Genomic DNA, 22,625 nt, shown 5'->3' on the forward strand with positions numbered 1-22,625 from the left:
CTAACAACTGCAAACAAGGGTTTGTAATAACTAATAGTAATGTCACAGCATCTCAATTGAGTTTAGAGCTAGACTTTGACTAAACCACTCCATCACCTTAATTTTGTTAATTTGTTCCATTGCATAATGTGTTTGAGATCTAAACTAGCCCACTGCTGTTCCCCTTGATCCCAACAAGCCTCTGTAAAGACGTAAAGTGTACGTGGATCTAACAGAACATGTGCAAACACAAGTCCATTATCTGTAGCCAGGAGAATATCATTTGTGACTTTTACCAGTGCTGTTTCACTGCTGTAATGAGCTTTAAAACTTGACTGAATTGTTCAAACAGGTCATTTATTAGAGATAGGTTTCAGGACATCTGGATCAGTTGCATGTTTTTTAAGTAACAGTTTAATTACAGCAAAAGCATGTGTATGTGTGGGTGTATGTTTGAAAAAAGAGGGGAATGAAGACAAAAAAACATTATTATTTACTACTGTTACTATCGATACAAATTATTGAACTGTTTTGATATTTTTGCCGTTGGAAAATCTGTGTTTCACAGTTCTATACTACATCTTCTAGTATACCTCACAACACGCAACCATGCTGAAAGTATTTACATTAAAGCTATGTTTGTCTTCACTGCTTACTCCTATCTCTTCCTGCTTCCTACTCGTTTATCGTTGTTTCTTGCTATCCCCACCCCTTTTTCACCCAATTTCCTTTGAAGAGAGGAAATCTGCTTTTTTGCAAAAGCTGCAGCCGCCGTCTGTGGATGAAGTTTTTCACTGTATGGAGAAGGTGGTGGTGGGGGTGAGGAGTTTTTGCTGCTCTGCATCATTTCCTTTCTCATCACTTCTGCTGTTGTTGGCGTGTCAACCTAAACTGAACTGTCTGTTCTCCTATCCTCCATTTATCTTCTTTATCTACTTGTCCCTTCTATAATGGATCTCAGCGCTGTTTTGATCATTGCAGCTTATTCCCTCGTGTCTGCAGGTAAGTTCATTAGTGTTGGTATGGACACAGTGTTAAAAACAGAAAGAACCAGGCAATTAGAACTGAGGCAAAAGTCTCAGCTTTATGGTTGACTGAAATGCTTTAAGAAGACGGAGAAGGTAAGCTGCTGAGATCTTGTTGGTGAGCTGTTTCTGTGGCTGATGGCTCAACATGTATTTTGTGCTACAGAAGGCCTTTGATGAGGATTGAAGAGTTTTTTTTTAATTAAATGTTTAATCAATTGTTAATAAGGGGCTTTTTTATTTAAGTTTAAAGTGAAAGATGACCTTAGTGGAGCTTCTACATTTTAGGCTATTGCCACAAACGTTTTGAGTTCACAACAGCAGTATTAGATGAAACTGTGACTCTGTAGTCGTGATAGGGAGGAACCAAATTAAGTTATTTAGACAAAAACTGAGATATTTTAGCCCTAATTATGTAATTATCATCCTGACTTTCTGGTGGCCTAGGTATACACACTTGAATTATGGCAGAATACCACCAAATAAACTAAGGCAACTTTACACATGTTGAAACCCAGCCGTTGTACTAATGTCATGTTTGCACCTCAAAGTTTTTTGACTCCAACCTGCAAAATTGTGATGGTATCCGTCTGAGAAAGACTGCTCAAAGAGAAAGCACGAAAAAAAGCTATTAAAAACTGTAAAGCTACAGTGAATCTTAGAAGTGATGTCATTAAAACTATTAGATCTGGATAAATCATTTCAAAAAATGTTTCCACCCTTAATGTACCACATGTACTGGACACCTCAACTGAAAGGCTATTGAAACCCACAAAATATAAATAGAAAAAACTAATGAAAAGGCTGCAGTAGTCTGGTTGAATGATAGTGCACACCCATAGTCAAGTACTTTGTATAATGCACATTTTTAGTCAGTTTTAAAATTTAGTTGGTTCACACTCCATATTAACTATAGAGAATCCGAGCATCCTAAAATAAATTAAAGATATTCTATTAGGGTTTTCTTGACATTTACTCACTTTCTTCTTTCAGCTAAAGCCACAATTTGCAGAAAGAACCCAAATGATCTCATTTTACAGAGGTATCAGTCAGAAGAAGGGTAGAAAATCCACAGTATCATATATATATAATGGTGCAGTGCAATCGTCTATGAGTAACTGGAGGAAATATAGGGCAACAGTGACATTATAAAACTGGACATTTCTCCAAAATCAATCAAAATACAATACAGAAACAGGGAGGCTGCTAAGAGGATAACAGTAACACCGAAAGAGCTGAAATGTGGTACTAGCAGAGTCATGTTCTGGGCTTACTTTTCCTCACATGCAACTGGGTTTTAATTACCAAATAGTTTTGACCCAAAACCTTCAAGTGTCTGCTAGAAAGCTGAAGAGGGATCTCACTTTCCATCAACACACCAAGTCCAAACATATGTTAAAATCAACAAAAAAGAGAACCTTTGCAAGGTAGAGTGAGCTAACATTGACAAGTCAAGTTGTTGGATGCTAATAGACTCCTACCATAGAAGACTGAGAGCTGGGTTTAAATAAAAAAGGACTTTCAGGGTTTCAAGTTTCAGGGTGTGCACGCTTACGTTGCACCACCTCTCTGGTGAATTGTACAGGGTATATGTTACAATAAAAGTAAGAAATCTTTGAAAAATGATTTGTAATAGTATTCAGTTTGTTCTCCATAAAAGCTCGAGATTTTATAAAAGGAGTATGCACTTTGTGATATTATATTACTAAGTTACACATAAAAAGCATTGTTGATGCTATACAACCTGGACAAACAGGAGAAAAGTGATTTTCTTCTCTATCCACAAACTGAAATTTTAGATTTTTTATTTTCTAAGCATTGGGAGGTGTTACTTTCAAACACTGAAAAGGAATTGAACCAAAACGTAATTAAGAAGTAAGGAAGACAGGAAATGGGCTGCTCAGTTGCACAGCTGTTAGCACACTTACCTTGCAGCAAGAAGGTTCAAGGCTCGGTCAGGGCCTTCTGTGCATACGTGGGTTCTGTACGGTACTCTGGTTTTCTCCCTTAGTCAAAATACATGAATATTGAGGTATTGTAGCTTTCTGAGTTACAGTACAGCGCGGTCTACTCTGGTCTACTCTAGTTTGTCTTAGTCTAAATATTTAGTAATGGAAGAAAATATCTGGTTGTGAGCTTGAATTGGTGGTCTGCAGTCGTTCAGTGTGACAGAGGCGCAGACTGCATAATTAGAGCTCCTATCAAAGATGACCTACTTAAAATATCTAGCAGTGTCTGACATATTTATGGGAAAATTGTGGAGTGTTTGCTGCTCCCACCGACTGTCTGATTCCTGTCTTCTTTTGCGCAGTCATGAGTCCTTCTTTCACTGTCCCCTTTCTCGCCTATTCTCCCTCTTCATCCTTCGACTGTAATAATAAGCAAATTAACATACACAACTTCCTGCCCATTTATTGACGTACTGATATTTCAGACGGATCTGACCAATTTCATAGTGTTGCAGAAACAAGTTATGCCATTTGGCATTTCTGAATTCCAATTTGGGGCAGTTATTCTTAATATTATTACAGATAGTGATGTGTCAGAAAAGCTTCCTGCACAGATTCCCAGCTGTTTTTGTCTGTTCAATATTTTAAACCTTTGTGTTGTTCTGTGTGTTTTTCACAGGGAGTTATAGCCAAGAATGGAACAGTACCACAGCTATAAGCAGCCCTGACTTAAATAATTGCACTGCCTGTTCCTGTACTAACGAGCCTCCAGCTACACCCACTTCCAGCTCCAGCAACTTTTCTCTCACCCTGGGCATCCTCACAGTCACATGGACCAATAAGTGTAAAGGCACTGTGTACCTGGCCCCATATCTTACTTTCAACAGCTCTTCCCTGCCTTTCTGCCACAGCCAGGAGATCCAAGTCCAGGGGATTTTGGGAAATGTGTGTCGGAACCTTAGAGGCTGTAAAGGAGAGCCAAAATGGGGGAGTTCCAGTGAGGAACAGGAGGAAGGTTACAAGATTACTGAGAAAGGACTGAACAAAACTGACTGCAGGACACGTCAGGTCAAATGCAAAGGTTTGTGTCAGCCATCTCCAGATTATACTGTAAAGGTGTGTAAGAAGGTTATACTCAACAGCTTTGACATGCAATGTAAAACTCAAGGATACACACTGTTGAGTTGTTGTTCTACTTTAGAACACACTTCTGTTTCAATTTAAAAACATTTCATAGAAATTAAAATACTGAACTAGGCTGTCCAAATGACTCCATTTAAATACCTAGAAAGCTAGATACTGTTCATGCATAGTAAAGTATGTCTCTGCCTGACCTTATATGATGCTAGCAGTAACGCTTTATCAGAATAATATCTGTTTATCTCCAGTGGAGGAGCTCCCAGATTTCGAGGGCCAGCTGCAGACCTACAAGGTGGTGACAGCTTTGCTCACCATCGTACTCCTGGTGCTTTTATTAATCCGCTTTACCAGGCCCACTGTCATGGCCCTGCAGAAGAGATGTAAGTACACATGCATACAAACACGTACACGTGCATGTTGCAATATTGCAAAGACCAAACAGAATATCACTTATGTTGGTACGCAAACCTGAGTTCCTCTGAACTGCTTCAACATAAATCAACTTCTTCCAATCCAATTTGGCTAACCTAATATTTAAAAAAAAAAATGGTATTGGTAAGCCGGCAACAACAGCAAAAAGTATTCAGGTTTTAACAGTGTAAAATTACTGTTGCTATTTTCAGTATCAGACAGGAGGCAAAATCGCTGGGTTGGACCCACGCAAAGTCACAGTGGTGAGTCACCCACTTTTATTTGTATTATTTCTGTTTACTGCATGATTCAAATTATACCCCTATTTCTTTCCTCATTAATACTTATACACATACACACACAGAGCGTAGTTCTCGTAGATTGATTTACAAAAACTTTTTAATGCAGTTTTGATCCATCAGCTGTGCATTGGGTTAAACTTATCCTAAACAAGCAGAATGGGTTTGATTTATGGAGGTCTGAGGTAGCCATGACAGTTTTAGTACAAACTCATGTAGTACTTGGGCCATTGTTTTGATGTTTGATTTATTTGGGATGTGATACAATAGTTCCATTCATATTTTTATCTCCCAGTATACCAAGGACCTGATCGTAATGGTCTGCATTCAGAAAGATATGTTAAAATGACATTTAGTAAGCCGACTAATATTTAAAAGTATTCTATATCTTTTAAATGATTTCTACCTCTTCAGTATTTCCTCATTTATCTTTCAGTTATAAACACACTGACTCAATGACAGAGGTCCTTTGGTGACACAGAGATATTAATTGGATGTCATCAACATATCTATGATGATTAGATGTTGCAATAGTCCGAACTGGGGAGCATGTAGATTTTGGATGAAAGGGGTCCGAGAACAGAGACTAGAGGAACCCTACATTTGATACTAAGATTCATAATTGCAAAATGACACAAAATAGTTTGGGTCTGAAAAATAAGATGTATTGCAATCTAGCAAAGTACAAAATAATCCAACTCACTTTTCAAAACTGTTAATCAGAATGGTATGATCATCTGGATCGAATGCAGAACTGGGATCACAGAAGGTTTAGATGGATTTCTGTTATGAATTGAAAGTACTGAAGAGATTGATTTTTTTTTTTAATGATGAGTTTAAAAACTGCATTTCAATCGTGTTTTCCAAAAAATATTCGATTAGAAATGACTGATTATTAAAGCACCCACATTAGAGTTGATTGTTGCAGTTATCAGAGCCTGAGGAAAATGGCCTGAAAGAAGTGAATAAAATGCTGTCTGTAGTATTTCAAGTGAAACAGCTAACTAGTGGAAACCGTGCCAAGGCAGCAGGTGATGGATTTCAGGTCATGATCCATTTCTTTCACAGAACACTATCCAACCAGAGTAATCTGCTACCAGTCTGGTAGAGAATGTAAGCGGACACCAGTAAGCTGGTGTACACCACTGCTGAAGACAACTCTAGCAGATATTTAGAGGACAGTTTCACTGATTAGAGCATTTATGATCTTCCTATTTTGTGTCTGAGCAGTCTCCTACCATCGAGGCAAAAGTGCAGTTAAGAACGATGATGAAGAGAAGAGATTTTCATACCCAGGTAACCAGATATTATTCTACAAGGTGCCAGCAGAAAGTTTCTATACCATGCATTATATTTTGCATTTTGTTGTGTTAAGCAGAACATTTATTTGTTGACTCCTATCACTATGGTCACAGTTCTGCACATACAAACAGAGAAAGCATGCAGTATTCTTTTTGATTAAATGATTAAAAATAAAGAATTAAGTGTAAAAAAACATTTTTAAAGATATGCTCAATTCTCCCTGAGATGTTAAGTTTATAAAATTCTTTAGTACCAAGCTAATATGAAATGATCTCTGGTTTGGGTGTTTTAAACTACGCTCTGATGTGACCTTTCCATCATGCTGCTATACTCTTTACCTGAAGGTTGTTTTTTTCCCTTTATTTTCACTAAGGGTAATCTTCACAGTTCAACTGTATGGGAAACATGTTAATATTCAATAAATACAGACTAATAAATTCAGGAACAAATTCTCCCAAATAAAGATATTTGCTTCGCTGTTCCAGCTGCACCAAGCAGGGTCCAGAAGCACTGCAGCTTAAAAGATGATAAAAGATGAGGAACAAATTATGCTAAAACATACAGTAGTGAAGAAGTAATCATTTCTCTGGGTAGTGCAAAGGAAATTTAGGGATGTAAATAAACAGTTTAGTAGAAACACATGTGCTTCATGTGTTGTTTAGTAACTGCAGCAGGTTGCATACCTCAGTGAGCAAATTAAGCTGAAAAACTATGGTCCTAAAACTTTCTGTTGGCACTTTACTGCAAATGAAATATTAGCTCAACAGCCATTTGTTTTAATATGGCTGCTCTTTGTTTGTTGCCTGAACAGCTCTGGAGCGTCTGACAATCGGCGAAAGCAGCCCTTCATGTAACAGAAACCTCTATCACTTCTAGCCTGCAGGTTCCTCCACCTTCATGTCCAAAAGTGTCTTCCTCTTCAAGTTAAAGATCTGTTTTCTAATGTGAAGCTATAGATTGTATGTAGAATTACTGCCTATGCTTGTCAAGAAATTAATTTGTATGATTTGCATGACACACAAACATTTCATAGTCATTAGTCCATCCTAGTGTCACATCAGTTATGTTTGTCTAAAGAGCAAAAAAATCATAATAGTATGAAAGTAAAGGCTGTAGGTGTTTCAGGTGGCTCAGTGGTTTGCTCAGGGCAGGACTGATGTGACAACACTTTTTATAGTATGTTTTTATTGAGTTTGTAATTGGAGCTATTGGTCTTGTGAAGTACCCTGAGATGACATGTTGTGATATGGTGCTGCATAAATCAACTGAACTGAATTTTGTCCGCTTAGTGGAACAGTCTGTAATGTTTTAAAGCATCTAAAAGTTTTCATATTTAATCAAAGCAAAATGTTAATGTTGTAAATGGTCCAAATGGAAACGTTAACAAGTAGCATGTGATTATTCTGAAAGATCCAAACTACAGTAATTTCACTGCAGAGGCTTATAGGCAACATCTACAGCGGATATAAAACGTTTACACATCCCTGTTAAAATGGCAGGCTTTGAATGAGACCATGATTTTGAAATGTTTTCCACAAATAATGTGACATTTATTCTGTACAATATAACTGAAAAAGAGACAAATTTATTTGAGACAAAATATAATAAATACAAATAAATAAATGCAGAAGGTGTCTGTCATTTTGACTTGTCCAAATTTACTTCACCTTACCTTGCAAATCTCTCAGATAGTAAGGACACCCAGTGTCCAGAGAGACCTGCAGGTGACCCCACAGATTTTCAGATTTAATTCTGGATTCTCGCTCTGCCATTCCAAAACTTTCATTTTATTCTCCTGAATTTATTCTTTTGTTCGTGTTGATGTGTGCTTGGACTCACCATGATGCTAAAAAATAAAATCTGTCTCCATCTTCAGTTTTCTTGCAGACACTGTAATGTTTTCGGTAAAAAACTGACTTGTATTTAGAACTGTTCCAAGATTTCATCCACCATGACAACAAATCTGGTAAAGGAAACACAACCCCTGAGCTTGAAACTGCCACCATCATGTTTCACTGTGGGTATGAGGTTCCTTTGGTCATGAGCTATTAGGTAACCTTGTCCTTGGCATACAGAGAACACAGGAGACTGTTGTCACATGTAGAATTGACCAGAAGTCCCTTATTTTTCTATATCTACTGTATACTGCTGAATTAAAGATCAGTTACACATTCTGAATGGAACAGAACATTTATTTAGCTACATTCTGATGAGGATGGCACTGAGAAAGACAGGTAAGTTATTATCTGCAGGAACGGTATTATAGAGGTCAGTTATGGAGTACTGTGTCTGATGGAGGCTTACTTGTCAAGGAGGGGACGAGTATCCAGAGGAGAAGGTGAGTGTATCCACAGAGGTTGTGGTTGGTGGGTTAAATGTGTGTGGTAGGAACCATGATGTTGTATTTCTTTTCTTTCCAGGAGAGAGTGAGGGATCAGAGAGGGTGGAATGTGTCATTGGAGGGTGGACAGGCAGGTGAGCGGAAGGAGATGCCGGGGTGGCCCAGGTGACAGACCCAGTAGCCGAGAGAGGACTGATAGACTAGTTGCATAGAGGGATTCGCGAGATGCCGAGAGGGAGCTTCACGAAGGATTTCCAGGCAAGAAACGTCAGGGGAGTTCAGGAAACAGAGCTGCTGGATACTAAAGACCAGAGGTCAGACAGCGAACAGGAACTGAGCTTCTTCCTGAGAAGGGAACACAAGAGGGTAAGTACCTATCACAGATACTAGTTTAGAAACTGAATAGTAAGGCCTGATTGCCACTGCTGAGTGAGAACTTTCTGGCGTCTGTCCTCTGAAATCCACTCCTCTAAATACTCCTCCTGATCATACCAACAAATCTCCAGCTGCGTAGATACACCTGCCAGTCGCCCCCTGTAATTAGATGAGGTGAAACACACACAACCCCAAGGATACAACACTTGTCCTTTCCTGCTACCAAGTCTCTCCAGAAGCCCTTAATCAATCTCCCTCTTTGCTGCCCACAGGTTGCTATCCTCAGGACTAATGTGGATGAGCATTCTAAGCCCCTTCGCACAGGATTAAGTCTGTACAGTGATGTAAAAAAAAACAACAAAAAAAACACACCTGAGTACCTGAGTAGAGTGTGGGGGACAGTGGGTGCAGCAGTGACAGTGTATCCATGACATGGGGTGGCATAGTTGTTGAGAATTTAAGTAGGAGGGCATACATGACATTGGTGGCAGTAGCATGATGTTAGCATGTTGTTACCTAATTTAAAGAAGGCTTCTATGCCAAATGTAGTAAATACTCAATTGGTCTTGGTGGCTGTTCCATAAAAGCAATGGCCTCTTTGTCTGCGTTAAGCAGAGAATGACGTTAACATTCTTTATTCCATCCAAAGAGTCCTTCACGCTGAATGCTACCATCACAGCTTGTAATTTACTGTTCTTTAAAACACCAGTCACTGAAAAAACAAAAAATCTAAATAAAGGCTTAAAAATATTTTTTCAAAATTCTGCAAAGACAAAGTAAAATCAATAAAACAGCTGCATGTGGTTTATGGTGTTTTTCTTCCCCCTTCCGTGGTTTTGGGTGATATATACATTTTTCTATTCTTCGCATCTGTTTATTTCCCTGTTTGCACATGCTGTATTTAATATGGGGAAATTCACATTTTAATCCTCTCACTGTTTTCAAACAGCATAACACACCTGATTGAACTCAAATTTTTAACCCAATATTTGATCTTTATTTTCAGATATGATTTCAGATATGAAATGATTTTTTGGATTAATATAACCCGGGTTTGTATGAACACAGAGTTTGTTGACAAATCACAGTCAGCGCAAGTATCAGTGCTGTGGTTTTGTTTATTCCTAGAAAATATGCCATCATAAATACTTAATCAGTCAATGTAGAATTGACAAAGGTATGAGAAATGATAATTATTGTAATTATTTATTCCCATATCTAAACCAATACATTTTCATTAAATTGACAGTTTAGCTACAAGAGGAAAACCACACAATAACCGAATACAGGAATATAAAAAAGGATGTATTTCAGACAGGAAATGTGTGTGTGATCATACAAGTTGTGGCTTATATCAAATTCCCTGCTAAAATGTAAGATAGATAGTATGGTTTTAATGATTATATGAGCCCAACCTCTAGCTTGTCAAATAATAGCATAAACACATGAATTATTTACAGTTTGATTAATGTGATTAAGGGAAAATATGAATGGATACAAAATATTTGAACTATCAACCTTATTCCTAGATCACATGATACATTGTGTGAATTCTGTTGGAAACTACTGGTTGGGCATTTTTTCATGTAAGCTAACAGTTTCTTGCAAAGCAAGACAGTATGGCTCCACTTTCTATCAGCCATGCTTTTTTTTCACAAGATGAAAAAGTTTCTATTAGTTTGAATAAAGGGTTACACCTTGTTATTATACCCTTTTTAAAGTTGGTATTCACCCAAGGTAATTCATTCATTTACCCTTTGAAAATGTTACGTGGACATAAAACCCATCATTGTAGGCAGATACTGCCAAATAAATAAATAAAGTGTCATAAAAAAGAATACATTTCTAAGTAAAAATTAACCAAAATTAAATTATTTGTTCACAGGAGGAAACCACAAAACAAGACTTTCCTTAAGATGATTGTTCTGGTTAAAGCAAAAATACAGCTTAGTCCGCAATGACTTGTAGGTAGGTCAATCAGTGAAGCACAGGAACAGCAGCCCCTAGTCCAAAGAGACACAGGGTCCCCTTGCCGGCCCCCCATGAGGTCGTCAGAGACCCCCAGGTCATCCCCACACTTCCAGTCTACACCAAACCAGCACAGGCATAGGGGCAGGAAGAAAAGAGGATCATGCCACTCCCCCTGCGACCAGCCCGTCTCCCCATGGTGTTTCCATGTCTGTCCGTGGTAATTTGAAATGTTCATGACATTGGTGGCATGAATGCCTATGTGTGTGTCCACAGTGCATTAAAATTGGTGTCATGTGTGGCTGGAGTGTGCAAAAAGTTCACATTACCCCATCTGCACACAAACAGCTACACACTCACATGGATATGCAAATTTGCAGGCTTTATAAGGTTAAGCAGCATAACCAAGGACACTTCAACATGTAGTGGAGGAAGCTGGAATCAGGCCTACAACCTTCTGATTGCCAGACAATTACTATATCCAGCCTCCAAATTGTCGCCCTATTGTCTATTATATTCAGCCATTTGTGAAACATTCTTAATTTTGAGTCCATAGCACAGAACATGATGTGACTACAAAGCATAATGATGCTGCAGCATCATTGTAGGATGCTGCTGCAAAGTAAACTGTTGCAGCAGTGGCATTATCTGATACATCCTGCAAAGTAATCTGCTGCAGAGGTGTTCTAGTCTCCTTCTGTTGCAAAATAAAGTGCTCCCTCCACCATAGAAATAGAAAATCTGCAACATCTTGCAACACAATTTAAATGACCTGTATTTCTTCACAAAATAGTCAGGGCAATGTCTTTTGTGGTAAACATCTTCGGGGTCTGATATACAGTCAGGTGCTGTTGTAGCTAAAGTGTATATTGTGGTCATCCATCTGCACCTCTGCTGCACTTTGTCTTATTCAAATTTTGGTTGACGTGAGATGTTAACTGGGAGGTTTTATGAAAGTTAGCCTTTTTCCCCTCTTCTAGAAATGTGAAACATAAATGACTTTTCTCACCCATGCCTCTACATGCAGTTCCACATATTCCCAATATTTTTCAGAAACAAAAGCAAAATGAGTCCAGGCAAACCTAGAGACATAAAACAAGACTTTTACAAATTGGGACCAACAGCAGTAATTACAACAATTACAAACGGAACAGTGTAGGCGTTCTTCACAAAGTGCAGACAACTGGACCCCCCACTCTCACAAGTGGAGTATTATAGGGAAAACTGTACTTAATATGTATATTTATAAAAAAATATATTTTATTAAAGCAAACTGGAAAGAAAGAAGAAAGAAAGGGAGAAAAGTGAGGCAAACAGGGAGAGAAGGAGATACAAATAGAGGAAAGAAAAAAGGACAAAGAGAATACAAGATAACACCCTAAAAGATTCCTTGTACATCTGTAGAAAGAGAAAGAAAGAAAGAAGAATGAAAACACAGGGACAAACAACACACACATATATAACAATAACAACAACGTTACTGAAAATGACATGGAACTAATTAATACAAGATGTATTTAGTGGCAACTGCAGCTCAACATAGAGTATATCTGTGTATCTGTAAACATCTGAATCCAAACACCTGTGGGTGAATGTGTGAGCGGGATGTGTATATGAGGTTTCTCCAAAATAATATTCAATAGTGGGTGTGAGGAACCACAGACCTGCCCCCCAGGACCCAAGGGAGACAGAGATAAGATCAAAGCCAAGGACATCCAAAGGCCCCCCAGGGGAAGGGAGCCCCAGGAGCACCACCGCCAGGACTTTGCCACCCCACCCACAGAAGAGCAGAGAAGAGCCCCTGGGGAACCACCTAGCAAACCCACAGGCCCTGATCCATCCATGTGTCCAAAGCATCAAGAACCAAGATCACAGCACCCCCCATCAGAGGCCCGACAGCTCAGGGAGTACCTGAGCCAGCAGCAGTGTAGCTGAGCCTGCTCAAACATCTACAGACACAAGACACACTCCACTGCGCCACCCACCCGCCGCGACCGAAGCCCCGGCACTAGGCCGGGGGCCAGAGCCACAGGAGGAAGCAGCAGAGGAAGACCACCACAGTGCGCCAAAGACCGGTCACCGAACCAAACTTATACCACAAACCTAAAGGCACCCCAGCATGCTGGCCGCGCGTACCCCTCACCTGCACAAGTAGACCCCCTCCGCAAACGCCGCACCAAGCCGGCCAGCCAGTGCCACCACCAAAGCAAAGCCATACCCCATGTGCTTTTGCTGTATTCAAAGCACATGAACAGATGTTGATTTTGAAGAATATTTGATTCAAATTTGTGGGGGAGGAGGAGGGGGAGAAAGTGAGGCAGGAAGGTTGGTAGCAAGTGCAGGTTGTGGTTTCCTTTGCCGTTGACATAAGCTTCCTGTTTGTGTTATATCTGGCTCAACCAAGACATTACGTCCCTGTCTTCCACTCTCATTCTCAGTTGTCCTCAATTGCCGTCTGTTTTCCTTACCTTATATTCATTCACAGAAAACAATGGAAACTTAGCTGTGCTTAAATCTCACGATTTCTATGTTGATAGTTTGCAATATATACTCAAAAGGTTTTAAAAGTATTTGTTGAGTGACATTTGCGAAAATCGAGTCAGTGACTTGCAGCATTCACTCCTCCCGGATGAACATGTAGAGACAGTGGACAGTCACTGGCGTTGACTTTGCAGCAATCCCTCATACTGAGCATGCATGTAGCAACAGTGGAGAGGAAAAACTCCCTTTTAACAGGAAGAAACCTCCAGCAGCCATCTGCCACGACCGAGGGGCGTTTGAGAGAACAGAGCAGAGACACAAAGAGAACAAAGAAGCACTGATCCAGGAGTACTTTCTATGGGAAGGAAAAGTAAATGTTAATGGATGTACAGGGGTTGGACAATGAAACTGAAACACCTGGTTTTAGACCACAATAATTTATTAGTATGGTGTAGGGCCTCCTTTTGCGGCCAATACAGCGTCATTTCATCTTGGGAATGACATATACAAGTCCTGCACAGTGATCAGAGGGATTTTAAGCCATTCTTCTTGCAGGATAGTGGCCAGGTCACTACGTGATACTGGTGGAGGAAAACGTTTCCTGACTCGCTCCTCCAAAACACCCCAAAGTGGCTCAATAATATTTAGATCTGGTGACTGTGCAGGCCATGGGAGATGTTCAACTTCACTTTCATGTTCATCAAACCAATCTTTCACCAGTCTTGCTGTGTGTATTGGTACATTGTCATCCTGATACACGGCACCGCCTTCAGGATACAATGTTTGAACCACTGGATGCACATGGTCCTCAAGAATGGTTCGGTAGTCCTTGGCAGTGACGTGCCCATCTAGCACAAGTATTGGGCCAAGGGAATGCCATGATATGGCAGCCCAAACCATCATTGATCCACCCCCATGCTTCACTCTGGGCATGCAACAGTCTGGGTGGAACGCTTCTTTGGGGCTTCTCCACACCGTAACTCTCCCGGATGTGGGGAAAACAATAAAGGTGGACTCATCAGAGAACAATACATGTTTCACATTGTCCACAGCCCAAGATTTGCGCTCCTTGCACCATTGAAACTGACGTTTGGCATTGGCATGAGTGACCAAAGGTTTGGCTATAGCAGCCCGGCCGTGTATATTGACCCTGTGGAGCTCCCGACGGACAGTTCTGGTGGAAACAGGAGAGTTGAGGTGCACATTTAATTCTGCCGTGATTTGGGCAGCCGTGGTTTTATGTTTTTTGGATACAATCCAGGTTAGCACCCGAACATCCCTTTCAGACAGCTTCCTCTTGCGTCCACAGTTAATCCTGTTGGATGTGGTTCGTCCTTCTTGGTGGTTTGCTGACATTACCCTGGATACCGTGGCTCTTGATACATCACAAAGACTTGCTGTCTTGGTCACAGATGCGCCAGCAAGACGTGCACCAACAATTTGTCCTCTTTTGAACTCTGGTATGTGACCCATAATGTTGTGTGTATTTCAATATTTTGAGCAGAACTGTGCTCTTACCCTGCTAATTGAACCTTCACACTCTGCTCTTACTGGTGCAATGTGCAATCAATGAAGACTGGCTACCAGGCTGGTCCATTTTATCCATGAAACCTAACAACACTAAAATGACAGGTGTTTCAGTTTCATTGTCCAACCCCTGTAGCTCCTTTGGTCGTTTCATCTAGAAAGAAAGAACAGATAAACTCTGAGCCAGTTTTCAAGGTTAGAGTCTGAAAGAGAGCACATAGAGTTGGTTACAGTAAAAGCTCAGTCAATTTCCATGTCTAGGAGAGAGAAAGGGTTAAACACTGAAAGACAGGGCCAAGCAGATCATCGGTAGAAGGTGAGCATTAAGTTGTTGCCAGCAGAAGCTTGGATGATGCCCCCCTCCAGAAAGGTGACACAGGTAGACACAGTATTAAACTTTAAAGTTATTTTTTGATCATTGCACACCCTTTAATAAGCCCATACAGATGCTTCCTTGGACCTTTATTCATTCTATTGAATTGACTAAAACAAGACTAAAACAAGGATTTAAAACCTTGCTGTTTTAAAGTGAATTTTAAACACTGTAAAAAAATAATAAAAAAATACATTATTAGGTCAAATTATAAAATAAAAGTACTTTTTATGGCACCATATATACTATTATAATGTACTTGTCAAAATGTAGTTTAATTTAAATTTACGGCCTCTCCTGTGTTATTTGGTGTGTGATCCCTCTTCTGTGGCAGGTGGTGTGGGATGTTTGTTTTATTCTACCAGCGACCTCAAGGATTAATATTATCATTTCTCTTCTAGCACAAGATGAATTCCTTACCACAGAGGACTTAATGAGCTAGTTACCTCTATTAGAAAGATTGGATCAGAACCAGCTCTTAGCAGTAAACTCCCAATGATTATTAATGTCATTTGATTTGTTTTTCTGTGTTTGATTTTCTGTATCATTGTGATGTTTTTCCTCATGTACAGCGCTTTGAGTGCCTTGTTGCTGAAAAGCGCTGTATAAATAAACTTGACTTGACTGTAGAATGGGAAAACTTTAGCCTCTTTGTTTGAACAAATTATTACAGAAACAGGTGAATATAGCAATTAAAGACCTAACCAAAGTAATCAGAATCAGAATCAGAATCAGAAAAGCTTTATTGCCAAGTACGTTTTTGGACATACAAGGAATTTGTTTTGGCGTAGTCGGTGCAATACAATACAAATTAAACAGTATAAACATATCTACAATATAATATAAATATATGTGCACAGTTTTAAGTGAGTGAGGGTAAATATAGAGCAGTATAAGATGCAAGAGCAATACAACAGTGCAGGTGATCATTGTGCAAGTAAAGCAGGAGTCCAAGCTGAGCGTTAATGTAACGCATAGAGTTACAGGTTACAGGTGTCCTGTCAGCAAAAAAAGGGGGGGTGTGGGGGAAAGGGACAGTGTCAGTGTGGTTTCCGGGCTTTGTTAACCAGGCTGGTGGCAGATGGGAAAAAACTGTTCTTGTGGCGTGAGGTTTTGGTCCGAATGGACCGCAGCCTCCTGCCAGAGGGGTCTCAAAGAGTCTGTGACCGGGGTGGGAGGGATCAGCCAGAATCTTCCCTGCCCGCTTCAGGGTCCTGGAGGTGTACAGTTCCTGGAGCGACAGTAGACTGCAGCCAATCACCTTCTCAGCAGACCGAATGACACGCTGCAGCCTGCCCTTATCCTTGGCTGTAGCAGCGGCGTACCAGATGGTGATGGAGGAGGTGAGGATGGACTCAATGATGGCTGTGTAGAAGTGCACCATCATAGTCTTTGGCAGGTTGAATTTCTTCAGCTGCCGCAGGAAGAACATCCTCTGCTGGGCTTTCTTGATGAGGGAGCTGATGTTTGGCTCCCACTTGAGATCCTGGGAGATGATGGTTCCCAGGAAGCGGAAAGATTCCACAGTGTCAATTGTGGAGTCACAGAGGGTGATGGGGGCAGGTGGTGCTGGGTTCTGCCTGAAGTTCACAACCATCTCCACTGTCTTTAGAGCGTTGAGCTCAAGGTTGTTCTGGCTGCACCAGTCCAACAGATGGTCCACCTCCCATCTGTACGCAGACTCGTCACCATCAGAGATGAGTCCGATCAGGGTGGTGTCGTCCGCAAACTTCAGAAGCTTGACAGACTGGTGACTGGAGGTGCAGCTGTTGGTGTACAGGGAGAAGAGCAGAGGAGAGAGAACACAGCCTTGGGGGGAACCGGTGCTGATGGTCAGGGAGTCAGAGACGTGCTTCCCCAGCCTCACGCGCTGCTTCCTGTCAGACAGGAAGTCAGTGATCCACCTGCAGGTGGAGTCGGGCACACTCAGCTTGGAGAGCTTCTCCTGTAGCAGAACTGGGACGATGGTGTTGAAGGCAGAGCTGAAATCCACAAACAGGATCCTGGCGTAGGTTCCTGTGGAATCCAGGTTCCGGAGGATGAAGTGAAGGGCTAGGTTGACTGCATCATCTACAGACCTGTTGGTTCTGTAGGCAAACTGCAGGGGGTCCAGGAGGGGGTCGGTGATGTCTTTTAGGTGTGAGAGCACAAGGCGCTCAAAGGACTTCATCACCACAGAGGTCAGGGCGACGGGTCTGAAGTCATTAAGCCCTGTGGTCCTTGGCTTCTTGGGAACAGGGACGATGGTGGAGGACTTGAAGCAGGCTGGCACATGACATGTCTCCAGTGAGGTGTTAAAAATGTCTGTGAAGACTGGAGACAGCTGATCAGCGCAGTGCTTCAGGCTGGCTGGTGAGACAGAATCCGGACCAGCAGCTTTCCGGGGGTTCTGTCTCCTGAAGAGTTTGTTGACGTCCCTCTCCTGGATGGAAAGAGCCGTCCTCGGCGTGGGTAGGGGGCTGGTGGGGGGGAACTTCAGGGTGGGGGTTGGAGGTGCCAAGGCCCCTCTTGGGGTTGGGGAGGTGGGGGTGGTGGATTGTGGCTGCAGCTGTTGGGGGGCGTCGTGGGGGATGGTTGCAGGACTGTCCCTTTGTCTTTCAAAGCGGCAGTAGAACTCGTTCAGGTCGTTGGCGAGGCGTCGGTCGTTGATGGAGTGGGGGGCTTTCGGCTTGTAGTTGGTGATTTGCTTGAGCCCTTTCCAGACAGACGCAGAGTCGTTGGCTGAGAACTGGTTTTGGAGCTTCTCAGAGTACAGTCGTTTGGCCTCTTTCACTGCCTTGCCAAACTTGTACTTTGCCTCTCTGTATATGTCTTTGTCCCCACTCCTGAAGGCCTTTTCCTTATCCAGTCTTAACCTTCTGAGTTTAGCTGTGAACCAGGGTTTGTCGTTGTTGTAACTCACCCTGGTGCATGATGGTACACAGCTGTCCTCACAGAAGCTGATGTAGGAAGTCACAGCCTCTGTGTACTCGTCCAGACTGTTGGTAGTAGTCCTGAACACATCCCAGTCTGTACAGCCTAAACACGCCTGGAGATTCTCCACAGCCTCACTGCTCCACTTCCTTGTCGTCCTCACAACAGGTTTGCAGAGCTTTAGTTTCTGCCTGTATGCAGGAATCAGGTGGACCATGATGTGGTCGGATTGGCCCAGTGCAGCACGTGGGACGGCGTGATAAGCGTCTCTGATGGTGGTGTAACAGTGATCCAGAATGTTGTCCTCTCTGGTCGGACATTTTATAAACTGTCTATATTTGGGGAGTTCGTGGGTCAGATTACCTTTGTTAAAGTCACCAGCGATGATTACTAAGGAGTCCGGGTTGGTCCGCTCCACACTCAGTATCTGGTCGGCGAGCATGCGCTGTGCGACCTGCACGTTAGCTTGCGGTGGGATGTAAACACCGACCAGGATGAACGAAGCGAACTCACGGGGGGAATAGAAAGGCTTACAGTTTATGATGAAGGATTCCAGGTCTGGAGAACAGTGCTGCTGAATCACTGTCACGTCGTTGCACCAACCACTGTTGAGGTAAAAACAGATTCCTCCACCTTTCGCTTTGCCGGAGAGTTCCGTGTCTCTGTCCGCTCTGTAGAGCTGGAATCCTGCCAGCTGCAGCACAGAGTCCGGTATTAATCCACACAGCCACGTCTCCGTGAAGCACAAAACTGCCGATGAATAAAAGTCCCTGTTTTTCCCCAACAACAGTTGTAGTTCCTCCATTTTGTTGGGAAGTGAGCGAACGTTAGAGAGAAATATTCCAGGTAACGGTGTTCGTAGTCCACGCTGGCGAAGACGTACCAGCACCCCAGCCCGTTTCCCTCTCTTCCGGCGTTTCACCGCGTGAACAAAGGTGAGCGGAACCTTTGACCAGAATGTCCAAATATTCCAGAGCAGTAGGCAGAAAAGTTGGAAATAACTCCTCTGGTGTAGTAGCCCTGATGTTCATGAGTTCTTCTCTGGTGAGAGAGCTCCGGGTACCATCACAGAAGACCGTTTTAAAGCAAAAAACAAAACAAAACAATGCGCACCAACACGCCGAGGCGACCATCTGCGGCGCCAATAGTCATCTGGGCTTACACAGATTACTATTGACCAACCAGCATGTATATTTATATGTGTATGTTTATATACGTGAGTGTATATAAATGTATATATATACTGTATATAAAAAAATAAAAAAACTTAAGGTGTTTTTACATATTGTGGTTGCTGTTTTGGATGGGGGCTGCACGGTGGCGCAGTTGGTAGCACGGTGGCGCAGTTGGTAGCACTGTTGCCTTGCAGCAAGAAGGTCCTGGGTTCAATTCCCAGCCTGGGGTCTTTCTGCATGGAGTTTGCATGTTCTCCCCGTGCATGCGTGGGTTCTCACCGGGTACTCCGGCTTCCTCCCACAGTCCAAAAACATGCCAGTTAGGTTAATTGGTAACTCTAAATTGTCCGTAGGTGTATGAATGAGTGTGTGCATGGTTGTATGTGTGTTGCCCTGTGATGGACTGGCAACCTGTCCAGGGTGTACCCCGCCTCTTGCCCATAGACTGCTGGAGATAGGCACCAGCTCCCCCGTGACCCTCTATGGAATAAGCGGTAGAAACTGACTGACTGTTTTGGATGGATGTTTGACATACAATGTGAACGATGAAAACCGAAGTCAAATTCCTTGTTTGTACCTGCCCAACAATGTTGAAAGTTCTGATCTCAGTTTATGTAGATGTTTTATTATATAAATTATCTTTTACTAATGGAATAGTAATGTTTGAGGATTGTTTTTGTCCCTGATACCAATCAGTCAGGAAGATACCAAGTCCCACTCCATTAAAGGTAATCAAACCAATGTTACGCAGATGCTTGAAAACTCAGTAGCTCTAAAATGCAGTAAAAAAAATTTACATTAGTATTGACTTTGCTCCATTTAACTCACCAGTGACATTCAGGCTGCTGCCGTCCCTCCTGCTCGTTTTTCTTGACAGCAACAGAAATTCTGTTGAAACCAGAGTTTCTGCAGGTCAGTCTTGAAATACTTCTCCCACACATCGCGTCACTTAAGGCTTTTTCATAATTTCTCTAAAGATGTATCTGACTCCACACCTGCAGCTTCAGTTTTGCTCTTGCAGATTAGGTTTTCATGGCGAGCGGTTTGCTGAAGGGCTAGGCTGATGTCAGCATGTTTCCTCCTTGTTTTGTCTTGAATTATTGATCATTTAGCTTGCAACATATTTCAATATGGTTCCAGTTTATAAAGTTCAAACGAAACTTACAGAATAAAAGCTTTATTCTGCTTTTTAAGCCTAGCGCTTTACTCTGAAAGTGACAAAATGAAACTAGAGTGTCAGCCCTGTGTGGACACAGGATGCCATATTAAACAGAGAAGACATGATATAGCTGTCAGGATCTGGGTTGTGTTTGTGTTTGCTACATACAGGTCCTTCTCAAAATATTAGCATTTTGTGATAAAGTTCATTATTTTCTATAATATAATGATGAAAATTTAACATTCATATATTTTAGATTCATTGCACACTAACTGAAATATTTCAGGTCTTTTATTGTCTTAATATGGATGATTTTGGCATACAGCTCATGGAAACTCAAAATTCCTATCTCACAAAATTAGCATATTTCATCCGACCAATAAAAGAAAAGTGTTTTTAATACAAAAAAACGTCAACCTTCAAATAATCATGTACAGTTATGCACTCAATACTTGGTCGGGAATCCTTTTGCAGAAATGAAATCATTAAATCATGGAAAATAATTAACTTTATCACAATATGCTAATATTTTGAGAAGGACCTGTAGAGCTCTTCACTCGCTCTGCATGGATACCAAAGCACACGTCTTATCGAGCAGTGTTGGAGAAGCAACCAAATGCTGGCAGGCATAAAGTAATAAAGGATGATTTGAAATAAGTAAACTTTAACCTTCACTGAAACTGAAAATTCAAGGAATCCACAAATTCCAAAACTGAGATAACAAGAACAAGCCACAAAAAAGCTGCCTTTAGGGCAGCCAAGAGGTTCTAAAAATTGAAGAAATAAATTTTTTATTTAAAAGCAATTAAAAAACATACCTTTTTAGCCTGGTTTTACTTGTGGCTTATTTTATTTTATTTGTTAAACTATCAGATTAGATCAGAAGTAGGTATTTTGATTTGATGTACATTTCTTTAATATTATTTATCTTTGATTTACCTTTATGGCCTAAGTGAAAAGTCTTGTTTTCAGACACTTAGATTAGAGAGTAGATTTAAATACATTTTGAACCTGACAAAGACCAAATAATTTTATTATATTTGGATGTGTAAACTTTAGAACTTATATGACGTGTAGATCGTATATGACTTTAATATAATTTGTTAACTTTCTTATGTTCTTATAAAGTTTATTGTCTGGTAATTCTCTCCTTGGTGTTAATTCAGTGTTATGTCCCTTGTAGTTTATTCTTCCATCTATCTGATGAATTTGCCAGACCTGCAATAAAAATAACAGAAAGGGAAGACATTTTGAATTTTTTACACCTGCTTTATTGCCTGTTAAGGTTTTTTATTCTTTCACATCCTCACTTTAGGATCTCCTCAGTCATCTACCAGAAGAGGTAGAAGTAGAACAAGGAACAGTATTAATGGAAAACTTTAACAGCACAGCATCACTTACATTTTGAGGCACAGTTCAGAAGAACAAATCATCCGCCCCTCAAACAGCATTCCTTTCTGCTCCGTTGTAAGTCCACCTCCTTATGATTCAGCTTCCATATGATGGTACACTAACATTTGTGGACTGATAGTGATCATTTTCATCACTGTTTTCATTCCACCTGGATAAAAACGCCCCTGTGTGTTAAATATAATCTGATAACTCAGCATGTTCTCTACTATGGATAATAATAGTTCTTTAGATGCACCGCATGCACAACGTCAGAAGTACACCTGAGCAAACAAAAGCAGACAATTTGCAGAAGAACTACTTGGTCAGTTTCCATTACTAACAATTGTTCAATGCTTCTTTGTAAATTGTTTACTGTCCATGTATCACACGCTTTGGTGTGATGCAGAATGTAAAACAAGCAATCTCTTCACACATTTACAAACCATAAAGCAAAATGTATAAGTCATCATGATCTTTATGCTAATCATTTAAAAATATAATTGTGTTGGTTTTTGCTCTAATTCAGCTAATTAGATTAGAAAGCCCTTAGAAAGACCTTTTTAATGATACATTATATCTATTGACAAGTACAGAAAGAGGAACAACACATAATAAAATAAATCTCGTATTAAGTTAGAACTTTCTTGTACACTCATTGGTTAAAACAATCCCTTCTTTCTAATGAGTGGTGTAGAGAATAAAGATTAAGGAACACAGGTCTAACATACTCCTGTTTGTACATACAGGTCCTTCTCAAAATATTAGCATATTGTGATAAAGTTCATTATTTTCCATAATGTCATGATGAAAATTTAA

At 40.9% G+C, this 22,625-nt stretch overlaps 1 protein-coding gene across 2 annotated transcripts; it reads left to right on the forward strand.

Moving 5' to 3' along the window:
- The first annotated feature begins 734 nt into the window (after positions 1-734).
- LOC124868053 lies at positions 735-7,732 on the forward strand. 2 transcript variants are annotated; one of them, XM_047364844.1, is made up of 6 exons: positions 753-981; positions 3,633-4,034; positions 4,342-4,473; positions 4,717-4,767; positions 6,034-6,099; positions 6,917-7,732. In XM_047364844.1, the coding sequence occupies exons 1-6, from the start codon at positions 930-932 to the stop codon at positions 6,979-6,981; spliced, it is 768 nt and encodes a 255-aa protein (XP_047220800.1). In that variant the 5' UTR covers positions 753-929; the 3' UTR covers positions 6,982-7,732. The 2 variants fall into 2 exon arrangements, with proteins under 2 accessions (XP_047220802.1, XP_047220800.1); XM_047364846.1 differs by lacking the exon at positions 4,717-4,767 and having other exon boundaries at positions 735-981.
- The last annotated feature ends 14,893 nt before the right edge of the window (positions 7,733-22,625 follow it).

This window comes from Girardinichthys multiradiatus, chromosome 5, assembly GCF_021462225.1.
Source record: "Girardinichthys multiradiatus isolate DD_20200921_A chromosome 5, DD_fGirMul_XY1, whole genome shotgun sequence".
Taxonomy (NCBI): Eukaryota; Metazoa; Chordata; class Actinopteri; order Cyprinodontiformes; family Goodeidae; genus Girardinichthys; species Girardinichthys multiradiatus.